The sequence below is a fragment of the Ambystoma mexicanum genome, chromosome 11 (assembly GCF_040938575.1).
Source record: "Ambystoma mexicanum isolate Mex_15411 chromosome 11, UKY_AmexF1_1, whole genome shotgun sequence".
Classification (NCBI taxonomy): Eukaryota; Metazoa; Chordata; class Amphibia; order Caudata; family Ambystomatidae; genus Ambystoma; species Ambystoma mexicanum.
In genome coordinates, this window is record NC_090934.1 from 1,328,128,680 (window position 1) to 1,328,152,178 (window position 23,499).

At 46.4% G+C, this 23,499-nt stretch overlaps 1 protein-coding gene across 1 annotated transcript in view; it reads right to left on the minus strand.

The window, feature by feature from the left end:
* Positions 1 to 23,499, minus strand: part of MYO5A (myosin VA) — a 937,291-nt gene that overhangs the window by 457,075 nt on the left and 456,717 nt on the right. The window contains exon 14 of the mRNA XM_069624847.1: positions 11,822 to 11,905. Coding sequence (XP_069480948.1) covers positions 11,822 to 11,905 — 84 coding nt within the window. The remainder of the gene's footprint in view (positions 1 to 11,821; positions 11,906 to 23,499) is intronic.

Consider the following 23,499-nt stretch of genomic DNA (forward strand, 5'->3'; position numbering starts at 1 on the left):
GTCGAGGGACACCAAGAAATCTCTTTGTTGTAGCTGGGACAACACCTACTGTAGTGTGAGCATCCAGAAATTTTAAGTCACTCACCATAGTGACTAACTTACTCCTAGTCCATAATCCCCTTTCCTTCATACTGTGGGCGCCCCTCGCTAGGAACAGGAGACTGAACCTTTTTCACCAGAAAAAAACTCTTCCCCTTTACATATCGAGGCACGGCTCTGGGAGCTTGTGCTCCCCTGACGCGGCCCACTGGCACCACTCCTCAGTCCCCATTGATGCGTTGACAATATATTACCATTGCCTAGGTACACCTGTTTTACTGGATGGAGGATGGTGGGACGTATGGAGAAAAGGGGACTATGGACTAGGAGTATGTTAGTCACTACGGTGAGTAACTTCCAATTACTCCTATGTCCCGTTCCCCTTCCTCCATATTGTATGGGCGATTACAACTGAATGTAGCCCCAGGGTGGAGAGGTGACCCTCCTTAAGAAAACAAGTTCCTTAATACTGCCTGTCCAAATGCTGCGTCGGACCTGGAGCCAGCATCCAAACAGTAGTGCTTGCAGAAGGCTGAAGGAGTGGCCCACCTGGCGCCCTGCTGATGCCCTGCCACGGAATGTGCCTCTGGAAGGCGACTGCCGTGGCCTTGGCTCTGATAGCGTCGGCATGCAAGATTGCTAGAAGTGGCTTATGCTGCCCTTCATAGGCTGCCTTAATGGCCGGAACCATCCACCCTGCTATGGAGGCCTTAGAAACCCGATATCCCGTTTTGACCACCTGAAGTAACAAAGAGCCTCAGATTTGCGGAAGCACTTGGTTCTATCCAGGTAGACTTTTAGAGTGCGCCTAACATCCATACAACGCAGAACCCTCTGAGCATCATCCAAACAGTGGGTAGCACTAGCTCCTCATTCAGATTGAACACAGAGACTACTTTAGGGAGGAACGTGGGATGCGGTCAAAGTACCACCTTGTCCCTATGAAAGGTAGTGAGAGGCTCGGAAGCCACAAGAGCTTGGATTTCGCTGATCCGGCGGGCAGACCCAAGACCCACCAAGAGGGCTGTCTTAATGGTGACCAGCTTGATGTCCGCGGACGCCATAGGCTCAAAGGGTTTATGGCCAAGGCGCCCAACACTATGCTGAGTATGCCGAGTTCCCACATGGGGTGTGGCTTCTTTATAGACGGATAGATCCTGGTGAGGCCCACTAAATGTCTTAACCACCGGATTGGAGGACGAGAAAACCTCTTCCGATTTCCAGTAGGCTCTGATGGCCACCAGGTAGGTGCGGCAGGTGTATTTACACCCCCAAGTGGATAAGGTGTGCAGAGAAGGAGAGCACTTCGTCCAGCATGCAATTAAGTGGATCAACCAATTAGACTCAGCCCAGTGGCAAAACCTAGCCCACTTGCTTTTGTACTGGCTCCTAGTAGCATTGCTCTGAGCCCCCTGTATGATGTCCAGGTTAGCCTGTGAAAGCCGCAGATGCTTCAACGTAACCTGTTCAGGAACCACGCTGCAAGGGCTAACTTCTGGGTTGGATGACGGTCCACAATAATACTGAGTTGTCAGGACTCTTGTCTTGCAGATCACCCTGTGAACCAGGGGAGTGGGAGGAAACGCATATGCGTTCATTCTGTTCCACTGTAACTAACGTATTGCCCAGAGAGCCCCGGCACTGTCCCTGCCAGGACGCAAACTGATGGCACTTTCTGTTGTACCAGGTAGTGTAGAGACCCACTTGGGGATACCCCCATCTGTTAACTATTCCCTGAAGGACTTGATCGTTCAGTTGCCATTCGTAATTGTCTGCACCAAACCTGCTGAGTCTGTCCGCCTCCAGTTTGGACTCCCCCGGGAGGTGGATCGCCATCAAGTGTATGCTGTTTACCAGTGCACACTCCCAAATGCTGACCAGCAGGGTGCATAACGGAGGAGACCTGGTGCCACCCTGCTTGTTGATATAATACATACTGGTGAAATTGTCAGTTTGAACGAGGATCGTCTTGCCACTGATAAGTGGCAGAAAGGATTTGAGAGTGAGCCAGATTACCTTCAGCTCTACCCTATTGATATGAGCCTCCTGTTCCTGAAGAGACCAAACTCCATGGACTCTGGATGTCCAGGCTAGCCCCCCCCAGCCCTCCAATGTAGAATCTGTGGTGACTGTAAGCCAAGGTGCTGCTTGCCAGAAGGGTGTGCCTATCCTCACTTTGCAGTCCGTGCTCCACCAGACAAGGTCCTGGTGGAGAAAGGGAGGGATTCCCGCTCCTGACTCCATGATGCTGCGAAGTGCAGCTGTAATCGTCTCATGTTGAGCCTCATGTAAGGCACTGCCAGTAGACATGCCACCATGAGCCACAAGCGGTGCTGGTACCACCATGCAGAGGTCACCGCTCTGCTGAGAAAATGGCCCCTGGCCCTGCTGATGCTGTGTTCCTGTCCTCCGAGGGGAAAAACTCTCGGCACTCATGTCTCATATGAGGCGCAGGAAAGCCAGCCTCGGCGTCGGCTGCAGCTGTGACTTCTTGAGATTGATGGAAAATACCAATTTGTGTAGTGTATTCATGAGGGCAGAGGAGGTGTGATGGACCACCTCTGGGGATGTCGCCATGAAGAGCCAGTCGTCTAGGTATGGGTAGACGTGATGACCGTAGGCCCCGAGAAGGACTGCCACTGCATTCATAAGCCTGGTAAAGACTCTGGTGGCTGAAATGAGGCCAAAGGGTAGAACCTTGAATTGGAAATGGAAGCCTATGATCCGGAACCTCAGGAAGGACCGATGAGGTTGCCAAATCGGGACGTGTAGGTATGCGTCCTTTAGATCCAGGGAGCACATCCAGTCTCCCTTGCACAGTGTATCCGCAATAAGCGCTGGGGTAACCATTTTGAACTTTTGACTAGGGCGGGAAAGGTTCAGGGTGGAAAAGTCCAATACAACTCTCAGGCCCCGCCTGGTTCTTCTGAATGGCGAAGATCTGGAGTAACAGCCCAAGCCTCGCTGGGAGGCTGGGACTTCCTCCACTCCCTGGCTCTCTATGAGCGACCGGATCTCCGCCAAAAGAGTTGCTGTCCCAACCTGTGGAGAGGAGGAGGGAGGAGATGCTGGGATAGGGAGGCAGTACCCCATGGATACTACGGAGAGGATCCAGGGTTCCGTGAAATTCTGGTGCCAGAAATGTGCATGGAAAGCAAGCCTGCCCCCCACTGGAGACACGTAGACCCGAAGGGGCGTGTCATGCCTGCTTTCCCTCGGAGGCTGTCGTGGAGGAAGGGGACTGGAAAAAGCCCTTACGCCCCACCCCCATTTTTGTTGTTTGCACCAGTTCTGAGATGGCGAGCGGTCCGGCTGCCTGGATCTCCATTCCTGGAAGACGCAGAACCCTCCATACGTACGCCCCCCTGTCGGAGAGCTGCTGTGACTGGGTGTACGACTTGGGCATGGTCTTTGTCAAGATGGATAAAGACCTGGCCTTTTGTGTGCTGTTTTTCTTCTTGTCCAGCTCTTCGTCCGTGGTGGAGTGGAAGAGCCCCCCCACCCCCTCGAACGGTAGATCTAATATGCGTTCCTGGACTTCCGGTTTGAATTTCGTTGCCCAGAACCTGGCTGTCCTTCTCATGTCAGTGGCGATACAGATGGCACGGCCAGAGGTGTCAATATGGGCCACGGTGGATTCCATGAGGTCCTGTGCCACCAACTTAGCCTAAGCCATTCCAGCCTTAAAATGTGATTGGCTCTACGCGACCTCACTGATGGCGTCCTTGAGGATAACCCCCATTCAAGTAGACTTCATGAGCTCTCAGAACCTCTCGAAGAACCCCTCCTCACTGGCCAGAGAGGTGGTAGGGGATACTGACGGGGTATCCGGGGACTGCTGGAGCCGCTGCGTACCCTTCCTGTATGGACGCAGTGGGAAGCTGCCCTGAGCATAAGAAGGATAGGCTGTAGGCCACGTACCTGGTTGTAGCCAGCCCCACCTTGACACTCGTTCTTTGCCGAACTCCTGCGTCGGACGGGTGCCTCTGGCTGGCGCAGCAGCCATTTTGTCGAGCTGCCTGCCACGTGCCTGCCACGTGTTGCTCGGCTTGCTGGGCCCAGCCTCCTCCAAGACTCTTGTGTGTGGATCACAAGGCCTACCCTGCTCCTCGGGCCTAGACCCGAGAGGTGTGACACCCTCGACCCGCTGCGTTTAGGTGCCCCCTCGGACGTATTGCCAATATTAGGGCATAGCCCCTCGGTAATATTGTCGGTACAAGGGCGGAGCCCCTCGGATGATGATCCGGTACAAGAACATTCGAGTCCCTCAACACTGCCACCGGGGGGATCCAAGGATCCCTCGGCCCGAAGGCCGGTAGCTGCAGCAACCTCAGTGCATGTGCTGGTACAAGGGTCCCTCCTGCGCAGGAGAGTTCTTGGGAAGGAGGCTCCTTTGCGGGGTGCGATGGAAAATAGCGGCCCTACCTTGGGCCTGGCACGGTGTTTCACAAAGTTCCTGAGGTCCTCAAGAGGAGACTTCTGGAAGAGCTCCCTCCACCTGGCTAATCTGAACTTCAGAGATTTCAATGACAGTGAGCCACACGCTGTACAAGCTTGCCAACTGTGGTCTGGGCCAAGGCAACGTAGGCAGAGGGCGTGGGGGTCTGAAGTTGGAAGAGCCTGTTGCAGGATGGACACCTGCTGAACCCTGTGGAAGTCGATATACGCCGGGGGAGCAGCGTGACGCCTGATGACCGAGTACCTGAATGATAAAAAGACAAAAAAAGAAGACAAAAAGAAGACAAAGAAGTATCATCCGTATGTGGAATTACATGGCCAAAGCAAAACCCAGGAGCGCTGGTCAATTTGGCCTGTTCCGTCAATGCTGAAAAGGGGACTGAGGTGTGGTGCCGGAGTTTGGAGTCAGGCAGCACATTCTCCCTGGGCCGCACCCATGCGCGCCTCTAAATTTAAAGGGGAAGAAGGTTTTTCTGGTGAAAAAGGTTCCGTCTCCCATCCCTTGGAAGGGACGCTCATGCAGTATGGAGGAAAGGGGACGGGACGCAAGAGTATGTCTAGTAGATCATCCATGAACTCCAGCGAGTGGCCTTGCTGGAGAAGGGATAGCACCAATTCATCAGTCATGATCTGTGTCCATTCTTCAACGAACCTTGACAGCCGTCCTCCCACAGGGGTGCTGAAGTGGGAGGACCTGGGCCTGGGCTGGTCATGCTTGTTTGACGGACTGGCTCCTAGACTGAGAGGAGCAACGGCATTGCTGCATACCCCTATTGGACTAGGACTTTTGCCTGTACTGGTCCCCTGATGAGTACAGGGTTTTGTAGGAGGAAGAAGACTGGTACGTGGTGCAGTTATCCCGTGAAGTCCTGCCATAGCACCCTTTTCGTGAATGAAAGAACTGGCGCCTCTGCTGTAGTGTGCCCAAGGAGCGAGCCGGTTCCGTGTCCATGATCTTCTCTCCAAAAAGGACAGACCCGTCAAAGGGCAAATCCAGAACCCTGGACTGGCCATTGGGTCGAAAATCTGTGGCCTTGAGCCAACCCTGCCTATATAGGACCGCTCCAGTCCCTAGCTGGCAAAAACCAATGTCCACAGAGACTGTAATGGTATGGTCTGACGCCAACTTGCCTTCATGGAAGATGTTCAAGGCCTCTTGCTTTTTGTTATCTGGCAGGAACGCCAGCAAGGGACCCAACTTGTGCCACAGCTCGCGATCGAAACGTGCGAATATGGCCGTTGCATTAGCCGCCTTGATAGTGGTGGCTGCAGTGGTAATGATCTTCTTACCAAAGGTGTCATGGCGTTTGCCTTCTTTGTCTGGAGGAACATATCAGGATGACGAAGGGTTATTTGACCTTTTCTGGCAGCCGCAGAGGCAACAGTCTGGTGTCGGTTGGGTGCGGAGGCAGGCGGCAGCGCTCTCTGCGGCCCTGTACTTTTGTCTTTTAGCCGGGGCAGTTGTGTGATGTGCCAAGGTCATGAGGCCATCCTCCCAGACGTCTTCCAACAGCTGGATACACATGACAGATTTCCTGCGCTACTCTCTGCGCTGGTACAACACTCTCTGCGCTGGTACAACACACTCTCCCTTTGATGCTCTTCCCGCGCAAGGTGGAACATCGTGGCCACCCTGGACATGAGAGCATGCAAGGCCCCTACTTCATCAGAGGGCACGTCTCTGAGTGGAACATCAGCCCGTTACCCATCAGAGGGGGGAGGGTGTGTGCGTATATATATATATATATATACATACACACACCCCGTCACCAGGATCTGTGTCTGTTCCAGTATTCGACAGCCTCTGCGGTACAGGCTGGTGCTTACCCCTCCTGGGGGGACAAGGGATATCATCCAATTCCCTGGAAGGTCTGGGGGCTTCTGAGTGAGGTCGCCCGATAGGTTCAGTAACTCGGGCTGCAGCCATTGTTGTAACATCGGCAAAGGAGTGGTTAGAGTAGATAAAATGTCTTGTGACATGTCTCTTTGTGGAGGTAGCGATGGCTCTGGTAGATCGATGGCTTCAGCTGAATGTAGAGGGGATAAACGTGGTAGCCTGATCAGGCTTGCCTCACCACGTGGTGAACTTCTGAGAGGCAATGTCCTGAATTTCTGGCGACGAAGACGGTGACATAATGGCCTCCGCCCCAGCTTCCTCCACATGTGATTGGGATAGACTTGGCTCTGGCACCACAATACCACCCGGCATAAAGGCCACCCCAAGTTTTTGGAATGATGCCCATGGACGGGCTATCAATGCAGACACTGTGCTGATGTGGATGTCTGAGATGCCAGCAACAATAGCAGTAGCAACAATAGTATGGGATGAACTACTTTTGCCTGTCAACAAGGGTATCACAGCCGTGAACGTAGATGCCGTCGACGAGATCCTTGTGGTCGTGGCCTTTGACATTTTTGTCGATGATGCAGTAGTTGTGGCCGATGATTTTGTCAATGCTGAGGTTGTCGTGGCCATTGACTGCTTTGTTGGCTGTGTAGGCTTGTTCGTCGACGATGAATGCCTTGTCATCGATTTCGACGACGAGCCTGTTTTCGACATTGGAGGTGGAGGTTGGCCACCAGACTTCGACGTTGCGTCCCTGGGACGATGGAAAAGGCCTTGGCTCTCTTCCTCTGTCGACACCCTTTGGGCGCTGACCTTTGGTGAATACCGGTCCTTGTGCGAGGATCTGGGCTCATTGCTTGGGGTGTCTTTAAGCATCTTCTTGCTGGTGGCCTGGACTTCATGTGACCAAGACTTCTTACTAGATGTAGTTCGCTGGGCCATCCAACGCTGGTCATCGAGCAGATGTCGAGAAAAATATATTTTTTGTAGAAAAGTTGATAAATTCCTATTTTGTTCATAGAAAAGTTGAAGAGGAGATTACTTTTGAGGATTCCCTACACTAACGTACGCTAGGAAATCTGAAGATGGATGACAGGGGAGGAGCTAACGGAGGTGTCCTTATTGGCTGTGGGCAATATGACCCAAAATGCCTACGATGGAGCACAAAAAAGTAACAAAGTTTACAGTTTAAGTTTAAACTGCTATGTTACCGAATATTCCAAGCCTGACAGGGAATATTCACAGCATGTGAGTCTATGAAAGATCCAATGGTGGAGAAATATGGGGAAATCAGACAAACTGACTTGAGTCACAATAGAATGGAAAAATAAACAAGAGGGCGAGTGTTGGTGATTGTAGGGATGAGTGAGGAGTTGTAGGTGTTTAGACATGGAAGGATCAATAATAGTTTTGGGTGGCAGCTTCCCTTTACGGTGATTAGATAATAGAAGAATCTGCTGTGAAATGTGTTAACAATTAGTTATGAAGGTGATGGCCATGAGATGTGCTCACGAGTTCCAGTCAAACGCGTTTTGCTGCCCAGGCCGGGTATCACTAATGAACATGTCTTACTCAGGAGAGCTCTTGGATCTAGTAATACATAGCCCATTGAATGAAGATGTGACAGAGCCAAGGGTTGGCAGTGGGTAGGATGTATGCTGGGGAAACAAATTAAACCAAGAAACTCCTCCACCCTGTGCCATTATAGAACAGCCTTGGGTGTAAGACAGGGGGTGAATATCGTACTAATGAATGTGATAAATATAACCAATGTCTATATATGTCCTTTGAAATTGGGGGTGTGGGGGGCGCTAAGGCATTACACTGAAGGTACTGCATTGCTGTATAGTACTAGGTGTGTGGTTCCTGGATGGTTCCAGGATACTAGATCACACATGGACTGGGGTCAGCCATGACCTTTATTTTAAATCTTTACTTGCAAGGTGTGGTTGTTAAAGTGTAGAGGGTGTTGACCAAAGCCCTGATGAGATGTTCTGGGAGCAATAAAGTAAGACAATGAAAGCATTCCTGTAAACAAAACCAGTTTTCTTCTTTGATTGAAAAGTGGGCAACAGCACATTTTCTAAATGGGACTTCAATGTGAATACATGATTGAATATTTAATGGATTAGAGATGTGTTTTGGAAAACCTGTCTAAGTGAAGACTGGTCATTTGCAATTAAAGCAAGTGGTGGTCAAAGTGGTTCAGGCCAAACCCCTGCAATATCCAAGTAGTGTGGATGCCTAGAAAATGGAAGCGCATGTCAGAATAGAACTAAATGGCTAAACAGTAAGATCTTTTTAATCTTCTTGGGAGTGAATTGCAAAGTTGTAGTTTGTGTGTTCAAATAGACGAGCCCGCCAATTTCTTTGAGTAGATCAGTACCACCAAAGACACGAGGGACACTGATCTGAGATTAAAATAAAAATGTGTGTTTAAATTTTGCTTGGAGAAACTTGGAGCCCTTCCCATGCGTTTCTTTGAAAGTGCTGCAAAGCATTTTGAAAGCTCTTTTCCTACATACAGGCAGCCAATGAAGAGGCTGAAGAGGGTGATGTGATCTTGATAAACAAGGAGCAGAAGAGTGCAGGTGGCTGCACCTCTGACCCTGTGGTGTCTAGCACAGGGATACATTGGTAAAACTAGGTATATAGAATGTTTGCATAGTCTATTCTAGATATTACAATGGTGATGATGGCCATGTATTTTTTGGCAAAAAGACAACAAAAAGTAAAGGATTTTCAAGTGTCTGAAAGCTTGTTTACCTACGATCATTATTTGGCTGTCAAGACGTAGTTTGGAGTCCCTAGGCGCATTCAAATTCTTTACGATCATTGAGTCTATTAAAGCTGGTACGGAAATGTAGGTTTCTTGTATTAGGAAGGGCTACAAGGCTAGTTTTCCAGGAGTTAGGATTTCATTTAATTTGCATGTTAACACACAAATGGCCATGAGCCAACCAAGTATCAATTGTTTTGAGTCCCCCTGCAACGTTGAAGAGAGGTGGATTTGTTAAGAACATTAAGGGGAGGTTCGATGTCCTCTACATAATTATAGCAAGAGAGATGCGTGACCTGAAGCAGGAGGTATGCAAGGTAAAGTTTGAAAACTAAAGGGGAAAGGGAAGATCCTTGCAGAACACTGAGTAATTGTTTCAGAATGGAATGGGTTAAGGTAGATGCATTCTGAGCACTCTTATAAGTCATTTCCCCGATTAAGATGGGTTGGTCTGTTATCTTAATAGGCTCCTAGCATTCGCAAATCTCATTACTTTAATGGTTTTGTTTAGAGCAATGTAACTGGAATAGATTTCAATGAATGGATCAATGATGTATACAGTAACATTTATATGTGCCTCTAACTGATTAATGAAGTACCTTGTTTTTGTTCCAAATGTACATATGAACATTAATATGAATATTAGATTATTAATTTAATTTATTTTTTCTCCAGAGTTTAAACTTGATGTAAAGAATTCAGAACACATTGCCCCTGATGAAGAGTGAAAATTGATACTCGAAACACGTTGTGCCAGATTATAAATATAAATATTTGTTTGAATGTCTTTTGTTAAAAATCTGAATAAATTACTGTTTTTCTGATAAACAGATGAAATTTAATTGGGAGATTCCAGAACACTTTTGCAGTCATAGGAAAGCAAAGAAAATTACTGAAATTGTAAAACAATTCTTGTGAAAAGCAATTAGGTTAACAATAGTACCCTATAAAATTCCATATAGGCTACGGCCTTTGTTGATAGTGTGCAGGGGACGCGGGTTTCCTTAATCTGGAAACCATTGTTCCATGTATCTTCCCCAGCCTAGATACCAAGGCTAAGCATCTCTCCCCTGCACCTCAAACAGCACTATACTTTTGAACTAATCCCTTAGAGCCATTCCTTTACTTACAAGAAAACATATATGAAGACTGGGTGTGCATGGTGATTATCAATCTTTCACTCCTATATGAAGGACATTATCCAATCAAAGATTCAATCTCTGATATGCCATTAAACAAATATCAATGGATGCGGAGACCAATCCAGTTGAATGCTGCTGACAGATGGTGTTGCATTAAAACAGAAGCAGTGTCTTGGTCTCAATTGGTTTTACGGTCACTCCAGATGGTGAGAAGGACCGATTCTGTACTTTGATCTGATCCGAAGTCAGATTGTGCTGCATAAAAAGGCAGTCTCCTACAAATCCTGTGAGCTGGGAGGAAGCAGGTTCATCTGCAAGTTTTGCCAAATACATGCAGTTATCAATGAGCTCTTTAATTATTGGAAAAAAAAGTGGTTGAGTCCTACTTTTTCAGTAAAGGTTTACATTATGCCTCCTTAAATTGCGGGGGCAACTATTCCCTCTGTGAAATATGCATTCATGAGAGATCGGACAGTCACTGCAATATCCAAGGCAGCAAGAGTGATTTCAAAATGTCTGGGAGAATGGTGGTCCTGTGGTAGAGTTTTTTGTCACAAGTGCTTGAAACTAACTTTAAGAGTAGTGTGAAGGAGAGAAATGAACGGTTGTGCAATGAGTGGGGGAGGAGAATGAGGGAGGAAAAGGGAAAAGCATTAGGGGGAGAGGCTCTAATTTTAGCTTGAATATGTGCATCGAAGATGTATTTGTTGTGAAAGTGGTACGATAGGGAGTTGCAATGATTTTGTGAAGGGGAAATGTTAGCAAAAATGGCAGCAGGGTATCAAAGTCCAAGATGATTTTGAATGTCTAATATTGCAGATTTTGGGAGGTGAAGAGTCAGAGCAAAATGTTGGTTTGGCTTTCCAAATTTGAGTGATATCCCTTTCTGTGATAATTTGTCTTTGGGCCTGTGGTTCTTTCGGCAAGAAGAGATGAGCAATTTATTAGTGAATTCTTATTTTTTTTTAAATGATCCAAGAACCAGTCAAGTAGATGTAGAGGTGTGTTGGATATTTCAAGTATGTCAGTTACGCAAGCTCTCCCCACTCCCGCTACATCAATAGTACCAGGACTGACTGAGTTAACCTTTGGGGGGACTGTACCCACAACTTCCTTCATTAAACATCCTTTCACTGTTCCGTTTACCCCATCATAACTTCAAAGAAATTTTCTTTGCATGTAAGGAGGGAAGAGGGTGGAAAAAATGCAGATGGTTGCAATTACAAAACACAGTAATTTCATTATGGCTTCTTTACTTAACAGTGCACCAAGCTCCAAACCCCAACTAAAAAAAAACTTTATGAAAGAAAAGATGTTAACCTATAGATAGAATGACGTTAATCTGAACAGAATTTAGTGCATGCATGTAGCAGAATAAAACCCCTACAAAAGACAACTAAGAAATAACATTTACATTTTAGATATATTTTAATTGTGATATAATGCAAGTACCTCTTACCCAGTTAATCATTTTAAAGTGCATGTATTTTACAGTCAAAATGTTTTGTTTTCATACGATTTTCCTTTAGCAAATAAAGAATTCATCTGACCACTAACCTTACTTGATTTAAGAACTTTGATTTGTTCTTCAAAAACGGTATCCTTGTTCTTTTCCAAGAATCCATCGCACTGATACTCGACCTGAAGAAGTGAACACAATTTTACACACTGTACAATGCTTTGAAAGTTGCACATGGTAATACATATGTCTACAGCATGTGTATCCAAGTGCACGGTGAGCCAGAAAGATACTGTGGACACTCTGATCATATCCAGGCTTAGCATCTAAGAGTTTGCTCAAAGCATGCAAAGAAGCTGGATAGCTTGGAAATATTAAGACAGCCTGGGCAGTCCCGAATTATACAGAGGTTCTGTAGCCAGATAAAACTGGACTCAATAATGGAAATGGACAACGTTCAAGGCAAAACCCAGCTTTATCATCAAAATAAAGCAGGGACAGCACACAAGCAGACATCTTGGCACTCTCAACATTCTTATCAAAAACAACAGCTATTATATTCAATATTCGTCATAACTTACATACTCAGGCAAGGTCAGGCAATTACTGACAATCAGACACACCAAACTTCCATTAAGCCTCCCCAAACGGATAAAAGGCAGAGCACGAGTGCACACTGAGCGGGCAAAGCAACCGAGGAAACAGCAGTTACAAGGTGGCAGTTTAACAAGAGGAGAAAGATGACAAAACAGAAGGGGATTGCAAGGAGGGAAGTTTGCTTGACCTTTTCGACAAGGAACCATTGCTATCATGAGCCCTCGAGATTGGAAAGGGTAAGACCTGGAAAACAGGCTGGAGAATCCTGCACTGAGTGGTGGAGATACCGAAGGCCCTCCCGCGTCAAGAATCAAGGAGGGGAGAATTACCAGCCGCCATGGTACTGTCCTTGGCTACAAGAATAAAGCATTGAAATGAACACAGCCGGTGAGTTGGGAAGACCGATACAATACCGGTCTGTGTTGAAGCCAAGGTTGCAAGTGGCAACATTGTATGGCAAGTGCTGGAACGAACATTTTCTGAAATATATGTGATAAAAGACGCAAGTAAAGTTGAACTGCTGATACGTGATTGAACTTTTAAACCAAGATACAATACCTTTGACAGAGTGGTCCGACACCTCGTCAGCGCTCAGTCGAAGGTCTCATGCTAAAAAGTGAAAGAGTTGTAGAGAATTGTGAATCGAAGTGGTCCTGCGACGGGTCAAGCAAAACCCAGCGCACAATCGAAAGTCTTCGATGTTGATACGCTAAAGAACATTTGTGGCAAAATTGATAGTGGGTCTGAACCCGGCAGAGGGAGATCAATTGAAAGTTTTGTGTTAAAGTGGGTCTAAGCCCAGAGGTCGACTGGGAACCAAAAGAGGCCCTGGAAATAATTTTCAAAGTGGCCCCATATTACACATTTTCAGCAAACCCAACCATTTTCCTATGAGAAAATTCGGAAATAAAACACAAAAAGGCCCAGGGTGCAGAGGCACACCGGGAAATCTCCAGAGTTTCCTATAGGCCAGTCCCCCCCTGTGAGCCAGGTGGAGGGGACCGAGGGTGAACAGAAAATCACCTGAGAATTTTTACGTGTGAAATCCTAAGAAAGGGTGTCTGAGCCCGGGAAGAGAAGCCAGTGGCTTGAATATCACAACATATTTTCTAAACGCATTTCTTTTGCATAACATTGTTTCCCACACTATCTGTATTTAGAAGTAAGGATTGGCAATAGGTTTATTAGTATAGGCCCTTTTATTTTGACAAGTCACCACTAGGACAGCTTTATTATTAGATGGTCGTGGCTTGTTCCGCATCTTGAGATTTCGGTTTAGATAGGTGTTTTTCAAACCCAATTGAAGTTCAATAAACACCCTTGAACTGTGAACAGTTGTGTCTGTCTTACTGTTTGATGCCATGCCTTCTTTACATGACTGACCATAGACAGCTGACAGGTTGTCAAGACATGAGCCAGACAAGAACAGGAAAGAGGTCCACTGACTGCTTTCCTTTCAATTAAAGATGATACCATCTCTCATTTCTAGGTCATGAGTCCGGGTGATCTATTTGTATTTGGCCCTCGTGCCACCTTCAGCTTAGATTGTGTTGTTCTGCTGTACCAGCCTGGAATAAGGGCAGTACGGTTGACTTAGGGAGTAACGTTTCTCACCTGTGCAATATTAAATTGGGAGATGGGCAGGAGGTATGAAGGACCTATTCATCTGCCTCTCAAAAGGACGGACACTTCAAGAATTGTTTTTATGTTGTAGTGAATTCATTAGTAAAATTCCCTTGTCAACTGTAACGCTATTTAGGATTGACCCTTTTTACAAATAACCTTTTAACGCTTCATTGACTGTTGTAGCAAACCATTTTCCATACAGATTACTCTAAACACACTGCAAGAAGTCCTCCAGTCGATTCCACCCATGTGTTCCATTTGTTGCTGGTCACAATCAGCCTGGAAAAAGTGGGTGAAATCCCCAAATCCATTCTACAATATTCTGTCCGGCTCCTTTACTACACTTAGGATTATAGAAACATGCTTCCCTTCCTCCCCAACAGAGTACTTGAAATTATAAAGAGCTGAAAATATTTGTGAAGGTAGATTTATTTCTTGTGTGAAATCTCCACTATGAGTCCCCCAGCACTGTTTTGCTGGACACCTGGATTTGTTGCCAATTCCCCATAGTGAGTGGGAACCTTTTTCCCCACTGGCTCTCCTTTTTCCTCTATTGTATGTTACCTTTTTGACCACTGTTGGGTGTTTCTATTTGAAATTATGCTTTCCCTCCAATTTATTGGCATCTTTTTCTAAAACAGAACACAGCACTTTCTGGGCAGTGTTGCTGGGAGCTCCTAGATCTTTCCCCTCATCGATTCTTTATTTCCATGACTAGTTCTTAAACTTACCAAGTCAAGACAACACTTGGTTATACCTTATGTGTTTTATTTTTCCAGATCAGCACACACCACACCTTCAGTGGAGTGCTGAGGGGAGACAATGTATCCTTTTTCTAGAGTCTCCAGTAACGAATGGTTACTGTGACAAGTTCCTCTGTTCAGGCTGGTGGCAGTGTACTTTTTGCATTACTTTTTGTGAACTTTTATCACAGGCGGTCTTAGCAGCTGCAGTAGGGGACACACGGGACACCATTTACTCCAAATGGTGGTCTTACTTTAAGCCCTGAACAAGATGACTTGTCCTTTCTGGTTCCTTCTTCTACCTTTGTGGGTGGGGGAGGATTCTCTGGTCCCTTTATCTTTGCTGGGCTTCCCAGGGAAATCCTGCAAAGAGTCCAAGTGACTGGCAGGACAGGGAGTGGGGGAGGTGACTGAAACTCCCATGTCCTTCAGTGTCCCTGACTGAAACCAGTTCAGACTGGGTGGTTGGCTGTCCCCATTGGGCAGACACTCCCCCCGCCCACCCCCAAAAGTTTGATTGATGGACAGAACATGATTGGTGGACTCAGCTGGTGTTCCTGGATTTATTCCGAGGACCTGGAGCTAAAACTCAGAATCGACCACTGGGACAGAAGATTCCAAATAAGGATGATGCAAGATTCCCCCAGCAACTTTGAACGACCGCCAGAGCCTGTTTAGTAACCGCTGCTGTCCTGACCTCCTAAGCGCCAGGGAAGATCCGAAGAGGACACCTTCCTCCTATGGACTGGTGGGCCTTATCAGTCTGAAGACGAACAACAATTTGCACCATCCCTGGAAGAGCTGTGAATACCACGGCCTGCAAACACCCTACATACAGGCCCTGTACTGCTCCTTTGTAATCGTCTCCAGAAGCACGGTTTTGCCTGAAACTTCGAGGGCATCCTCCTACACAGTATCTACTCGAACTGGCTCCAAGAGGCCCCTCACCAGAGGGGAGGGCCGAGAAACCAAGAAGAGTTGACCGTGGTGACAACCGTTGCTCCAGCGAGCCTGAAAAAGGTGCCAACAAGCCAGAACTATGAAGATCCTTTGCTCGGCATTCGTCGTCACAGGAACTGTCACCAGATACACCAAAGTCCCCTTCTCCTGTCATCAAGACCAAGAAACCTGTGTCTCCTCACCGCTGGAACCATCCTCCTGCAATTTCTTCTTACTTGTATAGGTACTTTCCCACTCCTGGAATAACGTATCTGTAGTTTGCTTCCTTGATTCAGTGTCTCTGGGAGCTGCAGATAAGATTGTATCTTGCACCCCCCCATGTCCCAAGGGTTACATTGGGGTGGACAACCCACTGTGCTCTTGTGGAAAAACCACCTGCCCTATGGCACTGGCCCTTGGGGCAATCCTTCAGGGGGTCCCCCTAACCTTCCCAAGCTTCTCTTTGACCAATGTGTTTACTTAGCAGCAACAGTAGTGAATCCTGCTGGATATTACCTCTCAGAACACTGTACTTTGCCTTCCCGCCTTTTTTTGCCTAACCCCTGGTCACTGGTGGCCCAGTGACCCATCTGAATTTTGAGTGACTCTTACCAGATAGGGTTGGATGCTTAAGGACAGACTTGGACCATGTTAGAAAAAGTTGGTTGACTAAGTTATTTGTTATCCTAAAAGCTATTTTGAACATACTTGCCTGTGTTTTATCAATTTTAAGATTATTGCAAGTGATTTTATACTGTGAATATGTGTTTCCACTTACCTGAATTTAAAAGTACAACAGTGTGCCTTTTAAAATGCAAAGCTACTTGCCTGCTAAAATGCTGGGTGCTCGCTTACCTGCTTTTATTGCAGTAGTTCACATGAACTACAATTCCCAGCAGAACCTGGTTTCAAAAGAACATCAGTGACGGGTTAGCGCTGGCGCATTTGTGAGGCCGGATATCGCAGGGTTACAAATGCAGCTTTCCTACCCCTTTCATACATGTATGTATGTTTTTCATCGATTTGAGAATACATTGTATTTGACTGAATTGTATGGTTGTGCATGGCTGAAATTTACAGCATTTAATTTGTTGAAATCTGCAATACAAACCTGCTCTCGCTTGTATTTAGGTTTGTACTAGATTGAACACCTGGTTAATCCAGCATTTTCGGATTAGATTGCATTTTCTGTGCAGAGATTTTGCCATCTTTCAAGTGTGGCAACACGAACGTGCTCACGCTGGTGCTGAATTGAATATTAGCACAGCATGGACTCACGCTTCATGTTCCCGCATCACATTTACTTCTAAAAGCTACAGAGCTACTTCCCGCTAAAACGCTGGGTGCTCACTTACCCGCTTTCATTGCTGTAGTTCTCACGAACTAAAAATCCCAGTAGCACCTGGGTTCAAAAGGAACATCAGCAGCATTTTAGCACCGGTGCGTTTGCGAAGCCGGTTAGCGATGGATTTGCAGCGTCTCGGCACCCTCGACTGCCTCCTCCAAATTGCCCATGTCTCCATCTTCCCCTGCCCCGGAGCAGCGGAGCTGCAGAAATTCTTAAGTGATATAAAGCAATAGCTCTTCTGCCGAACAGCAGAGTATCCCGGCATGAAAATGACTCCCTGATGTAACATCCTTTCACCAGTACACTGTGTGACCAGGTCCGTGTTGAACCTTTAGTAGTTGACAACTACGTTATATAAATGAGCAATAATAGTCTTGGCTGCATGCTGCAGCAGGGCCAGCACTTTCCCTTGCAGTTAGAGCAGGGTATAACATCTTGAGAGTGGACCCTCTGGACGGCAAAAGCGGGGGAGTAGCTTTGATGTATATGTTGTTACAGATTTGACAGGTTGAGAGTTTCCCTCTGTATGAATTTGAAGTAATATGGGACAAGTTGGCAATTGACCACAACTTCACAGTTAATATCTTTATCATCTACAGATTCCCCCCGCCCCCCAAACAACATGCCAGACTTCCTGTTGCATTTGAGTGACCCAATATCACCTCGTCTCAAGCCCCTATCGAGAATCATCATTCCAGCCGACGTTAACATTGGCTCTGATTCAATGGCAGTAGTGGTTAAGACGGCTCTGCTTGACATGGGTTTTAGACAGCACATCAACCTACCTACCCACAACAAAGGCAGAACCCTAGATTGGGAACTCCCTCATAATATCACTATTGGGGATCTAGAAATTAACCTATGTCCATGGTCCGACCACTATTTAATTGACTGGAACACGTCAATACCAGCCCAACCAACAGTACAACTAAATGCTGGGCTTCATATAGGAATCTTCGCAAGTTAATACCTTCCGCAGTGGCCCCTTTTATTTCGGCCACTGTTGATAATCTGCTCAATCTGAACTGAGACAAATATTTGGGAGCCGCATCTCAAAACACGCTGGAAAACGGTGTTTACAGCATGGCTCCCGTGAAATATTGTCTGCTTAAAACACAGCCCAATGTCTGGTACTCAGACATTCACAACCTTTAAAAAAACAAGATTAGAGCTCTGAAGCAGAGAAAGAAAACCAAATCCACTGAGGACAAAATAACTTATTCTCATGCTGCTAAAGCACATAAATCAGCTATCTGTGATGCAAAAAACGATCCACTGACCGTAAAATTGCTGAAGCAGACTCCAATTCCAAGGAGCTCTTTAGATTTCTAAAGGAACTGGAGTACCACTGCCCTCGCCCATCACAGGCGAATAGAGACTAATTGGTGTCTCAAAATGCCTTGACGAATAAGGTAAATAAACTGCTCCCATAAGGATTAAGGCGACCCTCCCCAAATTTGAGTTCCAAGAAGTAACTGAGCAAGATATAGCAGAGGTACTAAGGAAATTTAAGCCCACAAACTATAAGGGGGACATCTGCCCTGCACTTAAGGTTAAACCATGCACCCCTCAGCTTGTACCTCTGATCACAAAATGGGTGAATGCCTCATTTACGGAAAACTGTGTACCATCTTGTATCAAGCAGGCATGGATCTCTACCTTGCTCAAAAAGCCCTACCTGGATCCTAATGTGCTTGGCAACTGCCGGCCCATGACCAATGTTCCCCACCTACTGAAAATACTAGACAAGGTGGCTCAGTTACAAATTGAGGATTTTATCTCCAACCACGAAATCTTGGGACAAAAACAATCCTACTTCAGACGCGCCCATAGCACTGAGTCCACTCTGCTAGACTTAAAAACTAACATCCTCAACATCTTTGAGAAAGGCAACACACCGCTGCTCATGCTGTTGGACCTCTGCAGTGTTCCATTTAGGGGTCCACTCCATACTAGTGGACAGACTGCGAAGCACGAGCTCATTCTCATCAGCAACGGAGTGGATAAAATCCTTTCGCTCTGACCGCAAGGCCAAAGTTTCCAAAGTTTTGAAAAACTGGACCCAAAAGACATAGTTCATGCCAACTATGCAGAAGACACACGTCTTGTTACTCTCTCTGGGAACTATATCACTGACTCAATGATGCCAAGACGGAGCTCATGGTCTTGGGCACACAGCACCACTACTACGTAAGTGAAGTCCAGAATATCGGCACTTCGTCATCTTGGGGTGTACCATTGCCACCCAGCCTAAAGTTAAGACCCAGGCAGTTAACATGGATCAAAAGCTCAATATGAAAGCTCATGTCAATAGACTTGTTTCAGGCACATCTTATCTGAAACTGCTTGCTCAGCTTCGCCCCTTCTTGAATCCCAACAACTGAGCTATTGCACGAGCCATCATAGGGGTGAAGCTTAATTATTTCTCAAGCTTGCTGCTGGGCAATGCAAAGGGTGAACTCCCCAGTTTACGAGTCAGCCAGAACAACGCTGTACGTGTTGTAGAGGGGCTGCATAGAACAGACCATGTGTCTGCTGATAGAAAAGCCCTACATTGGCTCCCCGTCAGCAGGAACGCTTTCCAAGTTCATTGTAGTACACATAGGTCCTTACAAGGACAGGGCCCCAGGTACCTGCCCAGTAGCATCTCATGGTTGAAAGCCCGGAGAGTACTTCGATCTAATAAGGTCTGCCTTTTGGAAATTCCACAGGCCAGACTTCCCAATGTGGCCCAGGGATCTTTTCCTTATGCAAAAAAGAAAGGAAATTGCACACCCTGTACTTTGATAAGAAATCTAATTTAATATAGCTTTTAAAAGCTCCAATGGCTTGTCACTGTATTAAATAGTTTTATGGGGTGCCGGGGAGAAAAAAATTGACCCTGGTATCATAGGTCAGTGAAATGACCTGTGAATTAATAACAAGTTAAGAAAATTTTGTGTTTACATGGATAAGTTGTTGCTCCTGAAGAAGAGAGGCACACTCTCGAAACGCGTAGAGCCCTGAATTAGGAAGGCTTTCCCTTTTTTAGTGAATTATTGTATATTCTTTTCGAGTGAATTAAACTTGAACATTCTTTTTTGTTATGTAAACAGTGTTAAAATACTATTACGCCTTCATAAAGACTTTTTGAAACTTTTTATGTATATTGAAACAAATCATTTCATGTTGGTATATGCAATATTTGTACAAAAGAATGGCCTAATTGATATTCTTTAATGCTTAAAATCACCAACAAGTGAACAAAAAAGTATATTATATTTTGTTTGGATTTTTTTCCAATACCCAGAGGTGTGCAGGGGACGGGAGTTCCCATTGTCAATGGGAACACCATTCTGTTCATCTTTTCCTTATGCAGCCCCTAAAACCTGGAATGCGTAGCCCCCTGGTTTGCGAGCATGTACCTTATTGGCGGTCTTTAAAAGTACCCTGCACCTCCTGCTCGATTCCCTCTCTGAGCGATACCTCTTAACTGTTCTTTGTTGTCTTGTCTAAGCGCCTTCATGCCTTTTGACTTTTTGTTTCACGCTACATAAATAAAATAAATAAATGTAAATAATAAATATTTATGTAACTACATTTTATTTGTTATTTATTTTTATTATTTAAAGCGCAGATCTAGCTCGAGAGTAGTAGAGCGCTGTACAGAGGGTGGGTAGTCAGCATTTGGGCTGCCATCCTTTAAAAGTAGCGCAGTACTGTGAAGTCTGTGTGTCGGTATGTGCGTCAATTGGAGTTAGTCCTTGGTCAGGTGTTGTGTAAAGAGCCATGTTTTGAAATATTTGCGAAATTGGAGAATTGTGGGGGCATTCCGAGCAGACACCGGGTTAGAGTTCCAGGGGGTGGGTGCTTGAGAAGAGCAGGATTGTTTGCAGGTCCCCTCATTGTGGACGAGTTGTGATTCAAGCCAGTTGATCGATTTGCTGCGCGATGAGAATGCCACCAGATATGTGGAGATTAGCAACCAGGTCAGCTGGTGTACTACTCATGACTGCTTTGTATGTGATACATAGTCTTGAATAGTATCCTGGCTTAGAGCGGAAGCCAATGTAGTTTGCGTAGGATGGGGGTAATTCAATCGAATTTCTATGCTTCGTTAAGAGTGCTGCTGTGTGGTAGACTGCTTTTAGGGGAGCCAAGTGAGCAGTTGGGAGCCCTGTCATGAGAGCATTTTCTCCATCGATGTGCAGGACCACAAGGGCCTGCACTATGGTCCGGAGTCCGGCAGCAGGATGAAAACATTTTTTTTCTTCTTGAAGGGTAGAGATTCTGAGCCAGGCTATTTGGGCCTTCTTGGCTATGTGTTTCTGGAAGGACAGGCTGCTGTCAATGGTGAAGCTTAAGGATTTTGCCGAGTGTGAGAGTTGAGGATCAAATACTTGTAGGCGCATATCATTGAGCCATTGTTGTACAAGTTTTTTGGAGGCCGGACTGGTGAGGCCAAATTCAGCCTTGGATGGGTTTAGTTTGAGGTAGGCAGTCGACATTTAAGACTGGATGGCAGCTAGGTATCGCACAGAAGTATGTCCTGCATGCGATTTACTCGCATGTAAAACTGAGTATCATCCGCATATTGGTGAATGGCTAGATTGGGATCTTTGAGGAGCGTGCCCAAAGGCTCCATGTAAAGGTTAAAAAGGATCAGTGAGAGGATGGAGCCTTGGGGGACTCCGCAGGAGACCTGGAGTCAGCCTGAGCGGTAGGATGTAAACCAATTCAGGACAGCGACAGGGAATCCTATCCGGTCAGCAAATGGTTGACGGTGTCTAATGCAGCCGAGAGGTCATGGAAGATTAGAAGGCATGAGTCAACCTTATCTACGATTTGGAGGGCATCATCCACCACCTGGATGGTGGCATCTTGATGCTACTCTTGGGGTGGAACCCTGACTGATCGTCATTTAGGAGGTGGAGTTGTTCAAATCTGGCGAGTATTTGGGCAGCAACTATTTTTTCCCCAAGATTTTTCGATTAAACAGGAGGTTCGTAAATGGCCCTGTAGTTGGCTAGGTCGTTTGGATATAAGGTTGTTTTTCTTAAAAGAGGTTGTATGAGACCAGTTTCGAGGGCGTCTGGAAATGATCCTTCTGCGAGGGAGGCATGGATGATACACTGAGGCATGCATTGAGCGCTGGGCCTCGTCAATTGTTTAATGCTGGAAGCCAGAATTATATTGTCAGTAAGAAGTAGGTTTGAGGGAGGCAATAATTTGCAGGCGATCTGGGGAAAGAGGAGATCATTCAGTCCAGAGGAGCAGTGTACGTGCTGGAGGGGCAGGGGATGCTATTGCTGTTAGAGGTTCATTCGATGGCCTCTCAAATTTGGTCTATTTTTTCAATAGAAAATGTGTTGATTCGATCGCATTTATTTATGAGTTTTTGGTACCTCAGTGTTGGGTGAGGGTCTGGTACATTGCTTTACTACTTCAAAGGAGGGCTTTGCGCCTGCTGGAGGCTTCCGTAATGGTGGTGGAGTAGTAAGCAGCTTTGGCCTCAGTAAACAGAATCCTACAGTTTGCATGGAGAGGTTGGTGAGGCCTCCCGAATTATGGTTTTTGCGCCACCATTTCTCTAGGGCTCTGTTAGAGGCTACCTCGGTGTGTACCATGGTGCAGATGGTTTGGTCTTTAGCCAGCTGGATATTAGGGGGGCATGAGTGTCCACCAGTTTCATTGTAGAGTTGCTGAATAATTACAGGAGACCCGAGGCATTCGCTGTGGTGGGGAAGTCAGCTTCCAGCTCATTGACCTGGAAGGCTTTGAATGAGCAGCATTGACTGAGGGGGCGTTTAGCCTGAGCTTTATGAGCCGTAGTCGAGTGGGTGACTAATAATGGGATGGCGTGTGGTCAGACCAGTCAAGTGGGAAAGGGTCTGCACAGGTGATGCAGGGGGATGATGTGAAGACTAACTCTAGGGTGATGCCCTTGCTGTGTGCGGGGGAGAGCAGCATTTGTTTAAGGTCCATTGCAGCGATCAGTGTGAAAAGCATGCTTAGAGTGTGGTTGTAAGCTAATTTGGCAGAGAAAAGTAAGTTGGTGGGGTCTGCAATCAAGAGTCACACCTGTGAGGTGATCTGTAGATGAGGTGGAAGGTGATGGGTTCCTTGTGCGATAAAGAGGACCGTCAGGCGAGTGATTCAAATGAGCTTGCTCTTGGAGAGGAGATGGAGCATGGCCAATCTCTCCTGTGGATGACTGCCACTCTGCCTCCTGCCCTGTCATAATTTTTGATGCAGGAGAGGATGTGGAAAACATGTGACAAGGATGCGGCAAACCATGTTTCACTGTCCTAGTTTTTTCTGGACACACAGTGTGCTCAGAGTTCTGTATACCTGCTAATGTCCTCCTTTGACAAAGCCTGGCTGCTCGTCCATTGTTGTCATACCTTTCGGTAGTTCAGGCCAAACCTAAGAAGTGTAACCCTGATCACCCAACGTGGGCTTGGCCAAGTTTTGCCCCGGAGAGTAACTTGTGTAAAAAAAACCCTAACAATATTTATTCTATTGCATCTACTATCTATAATCC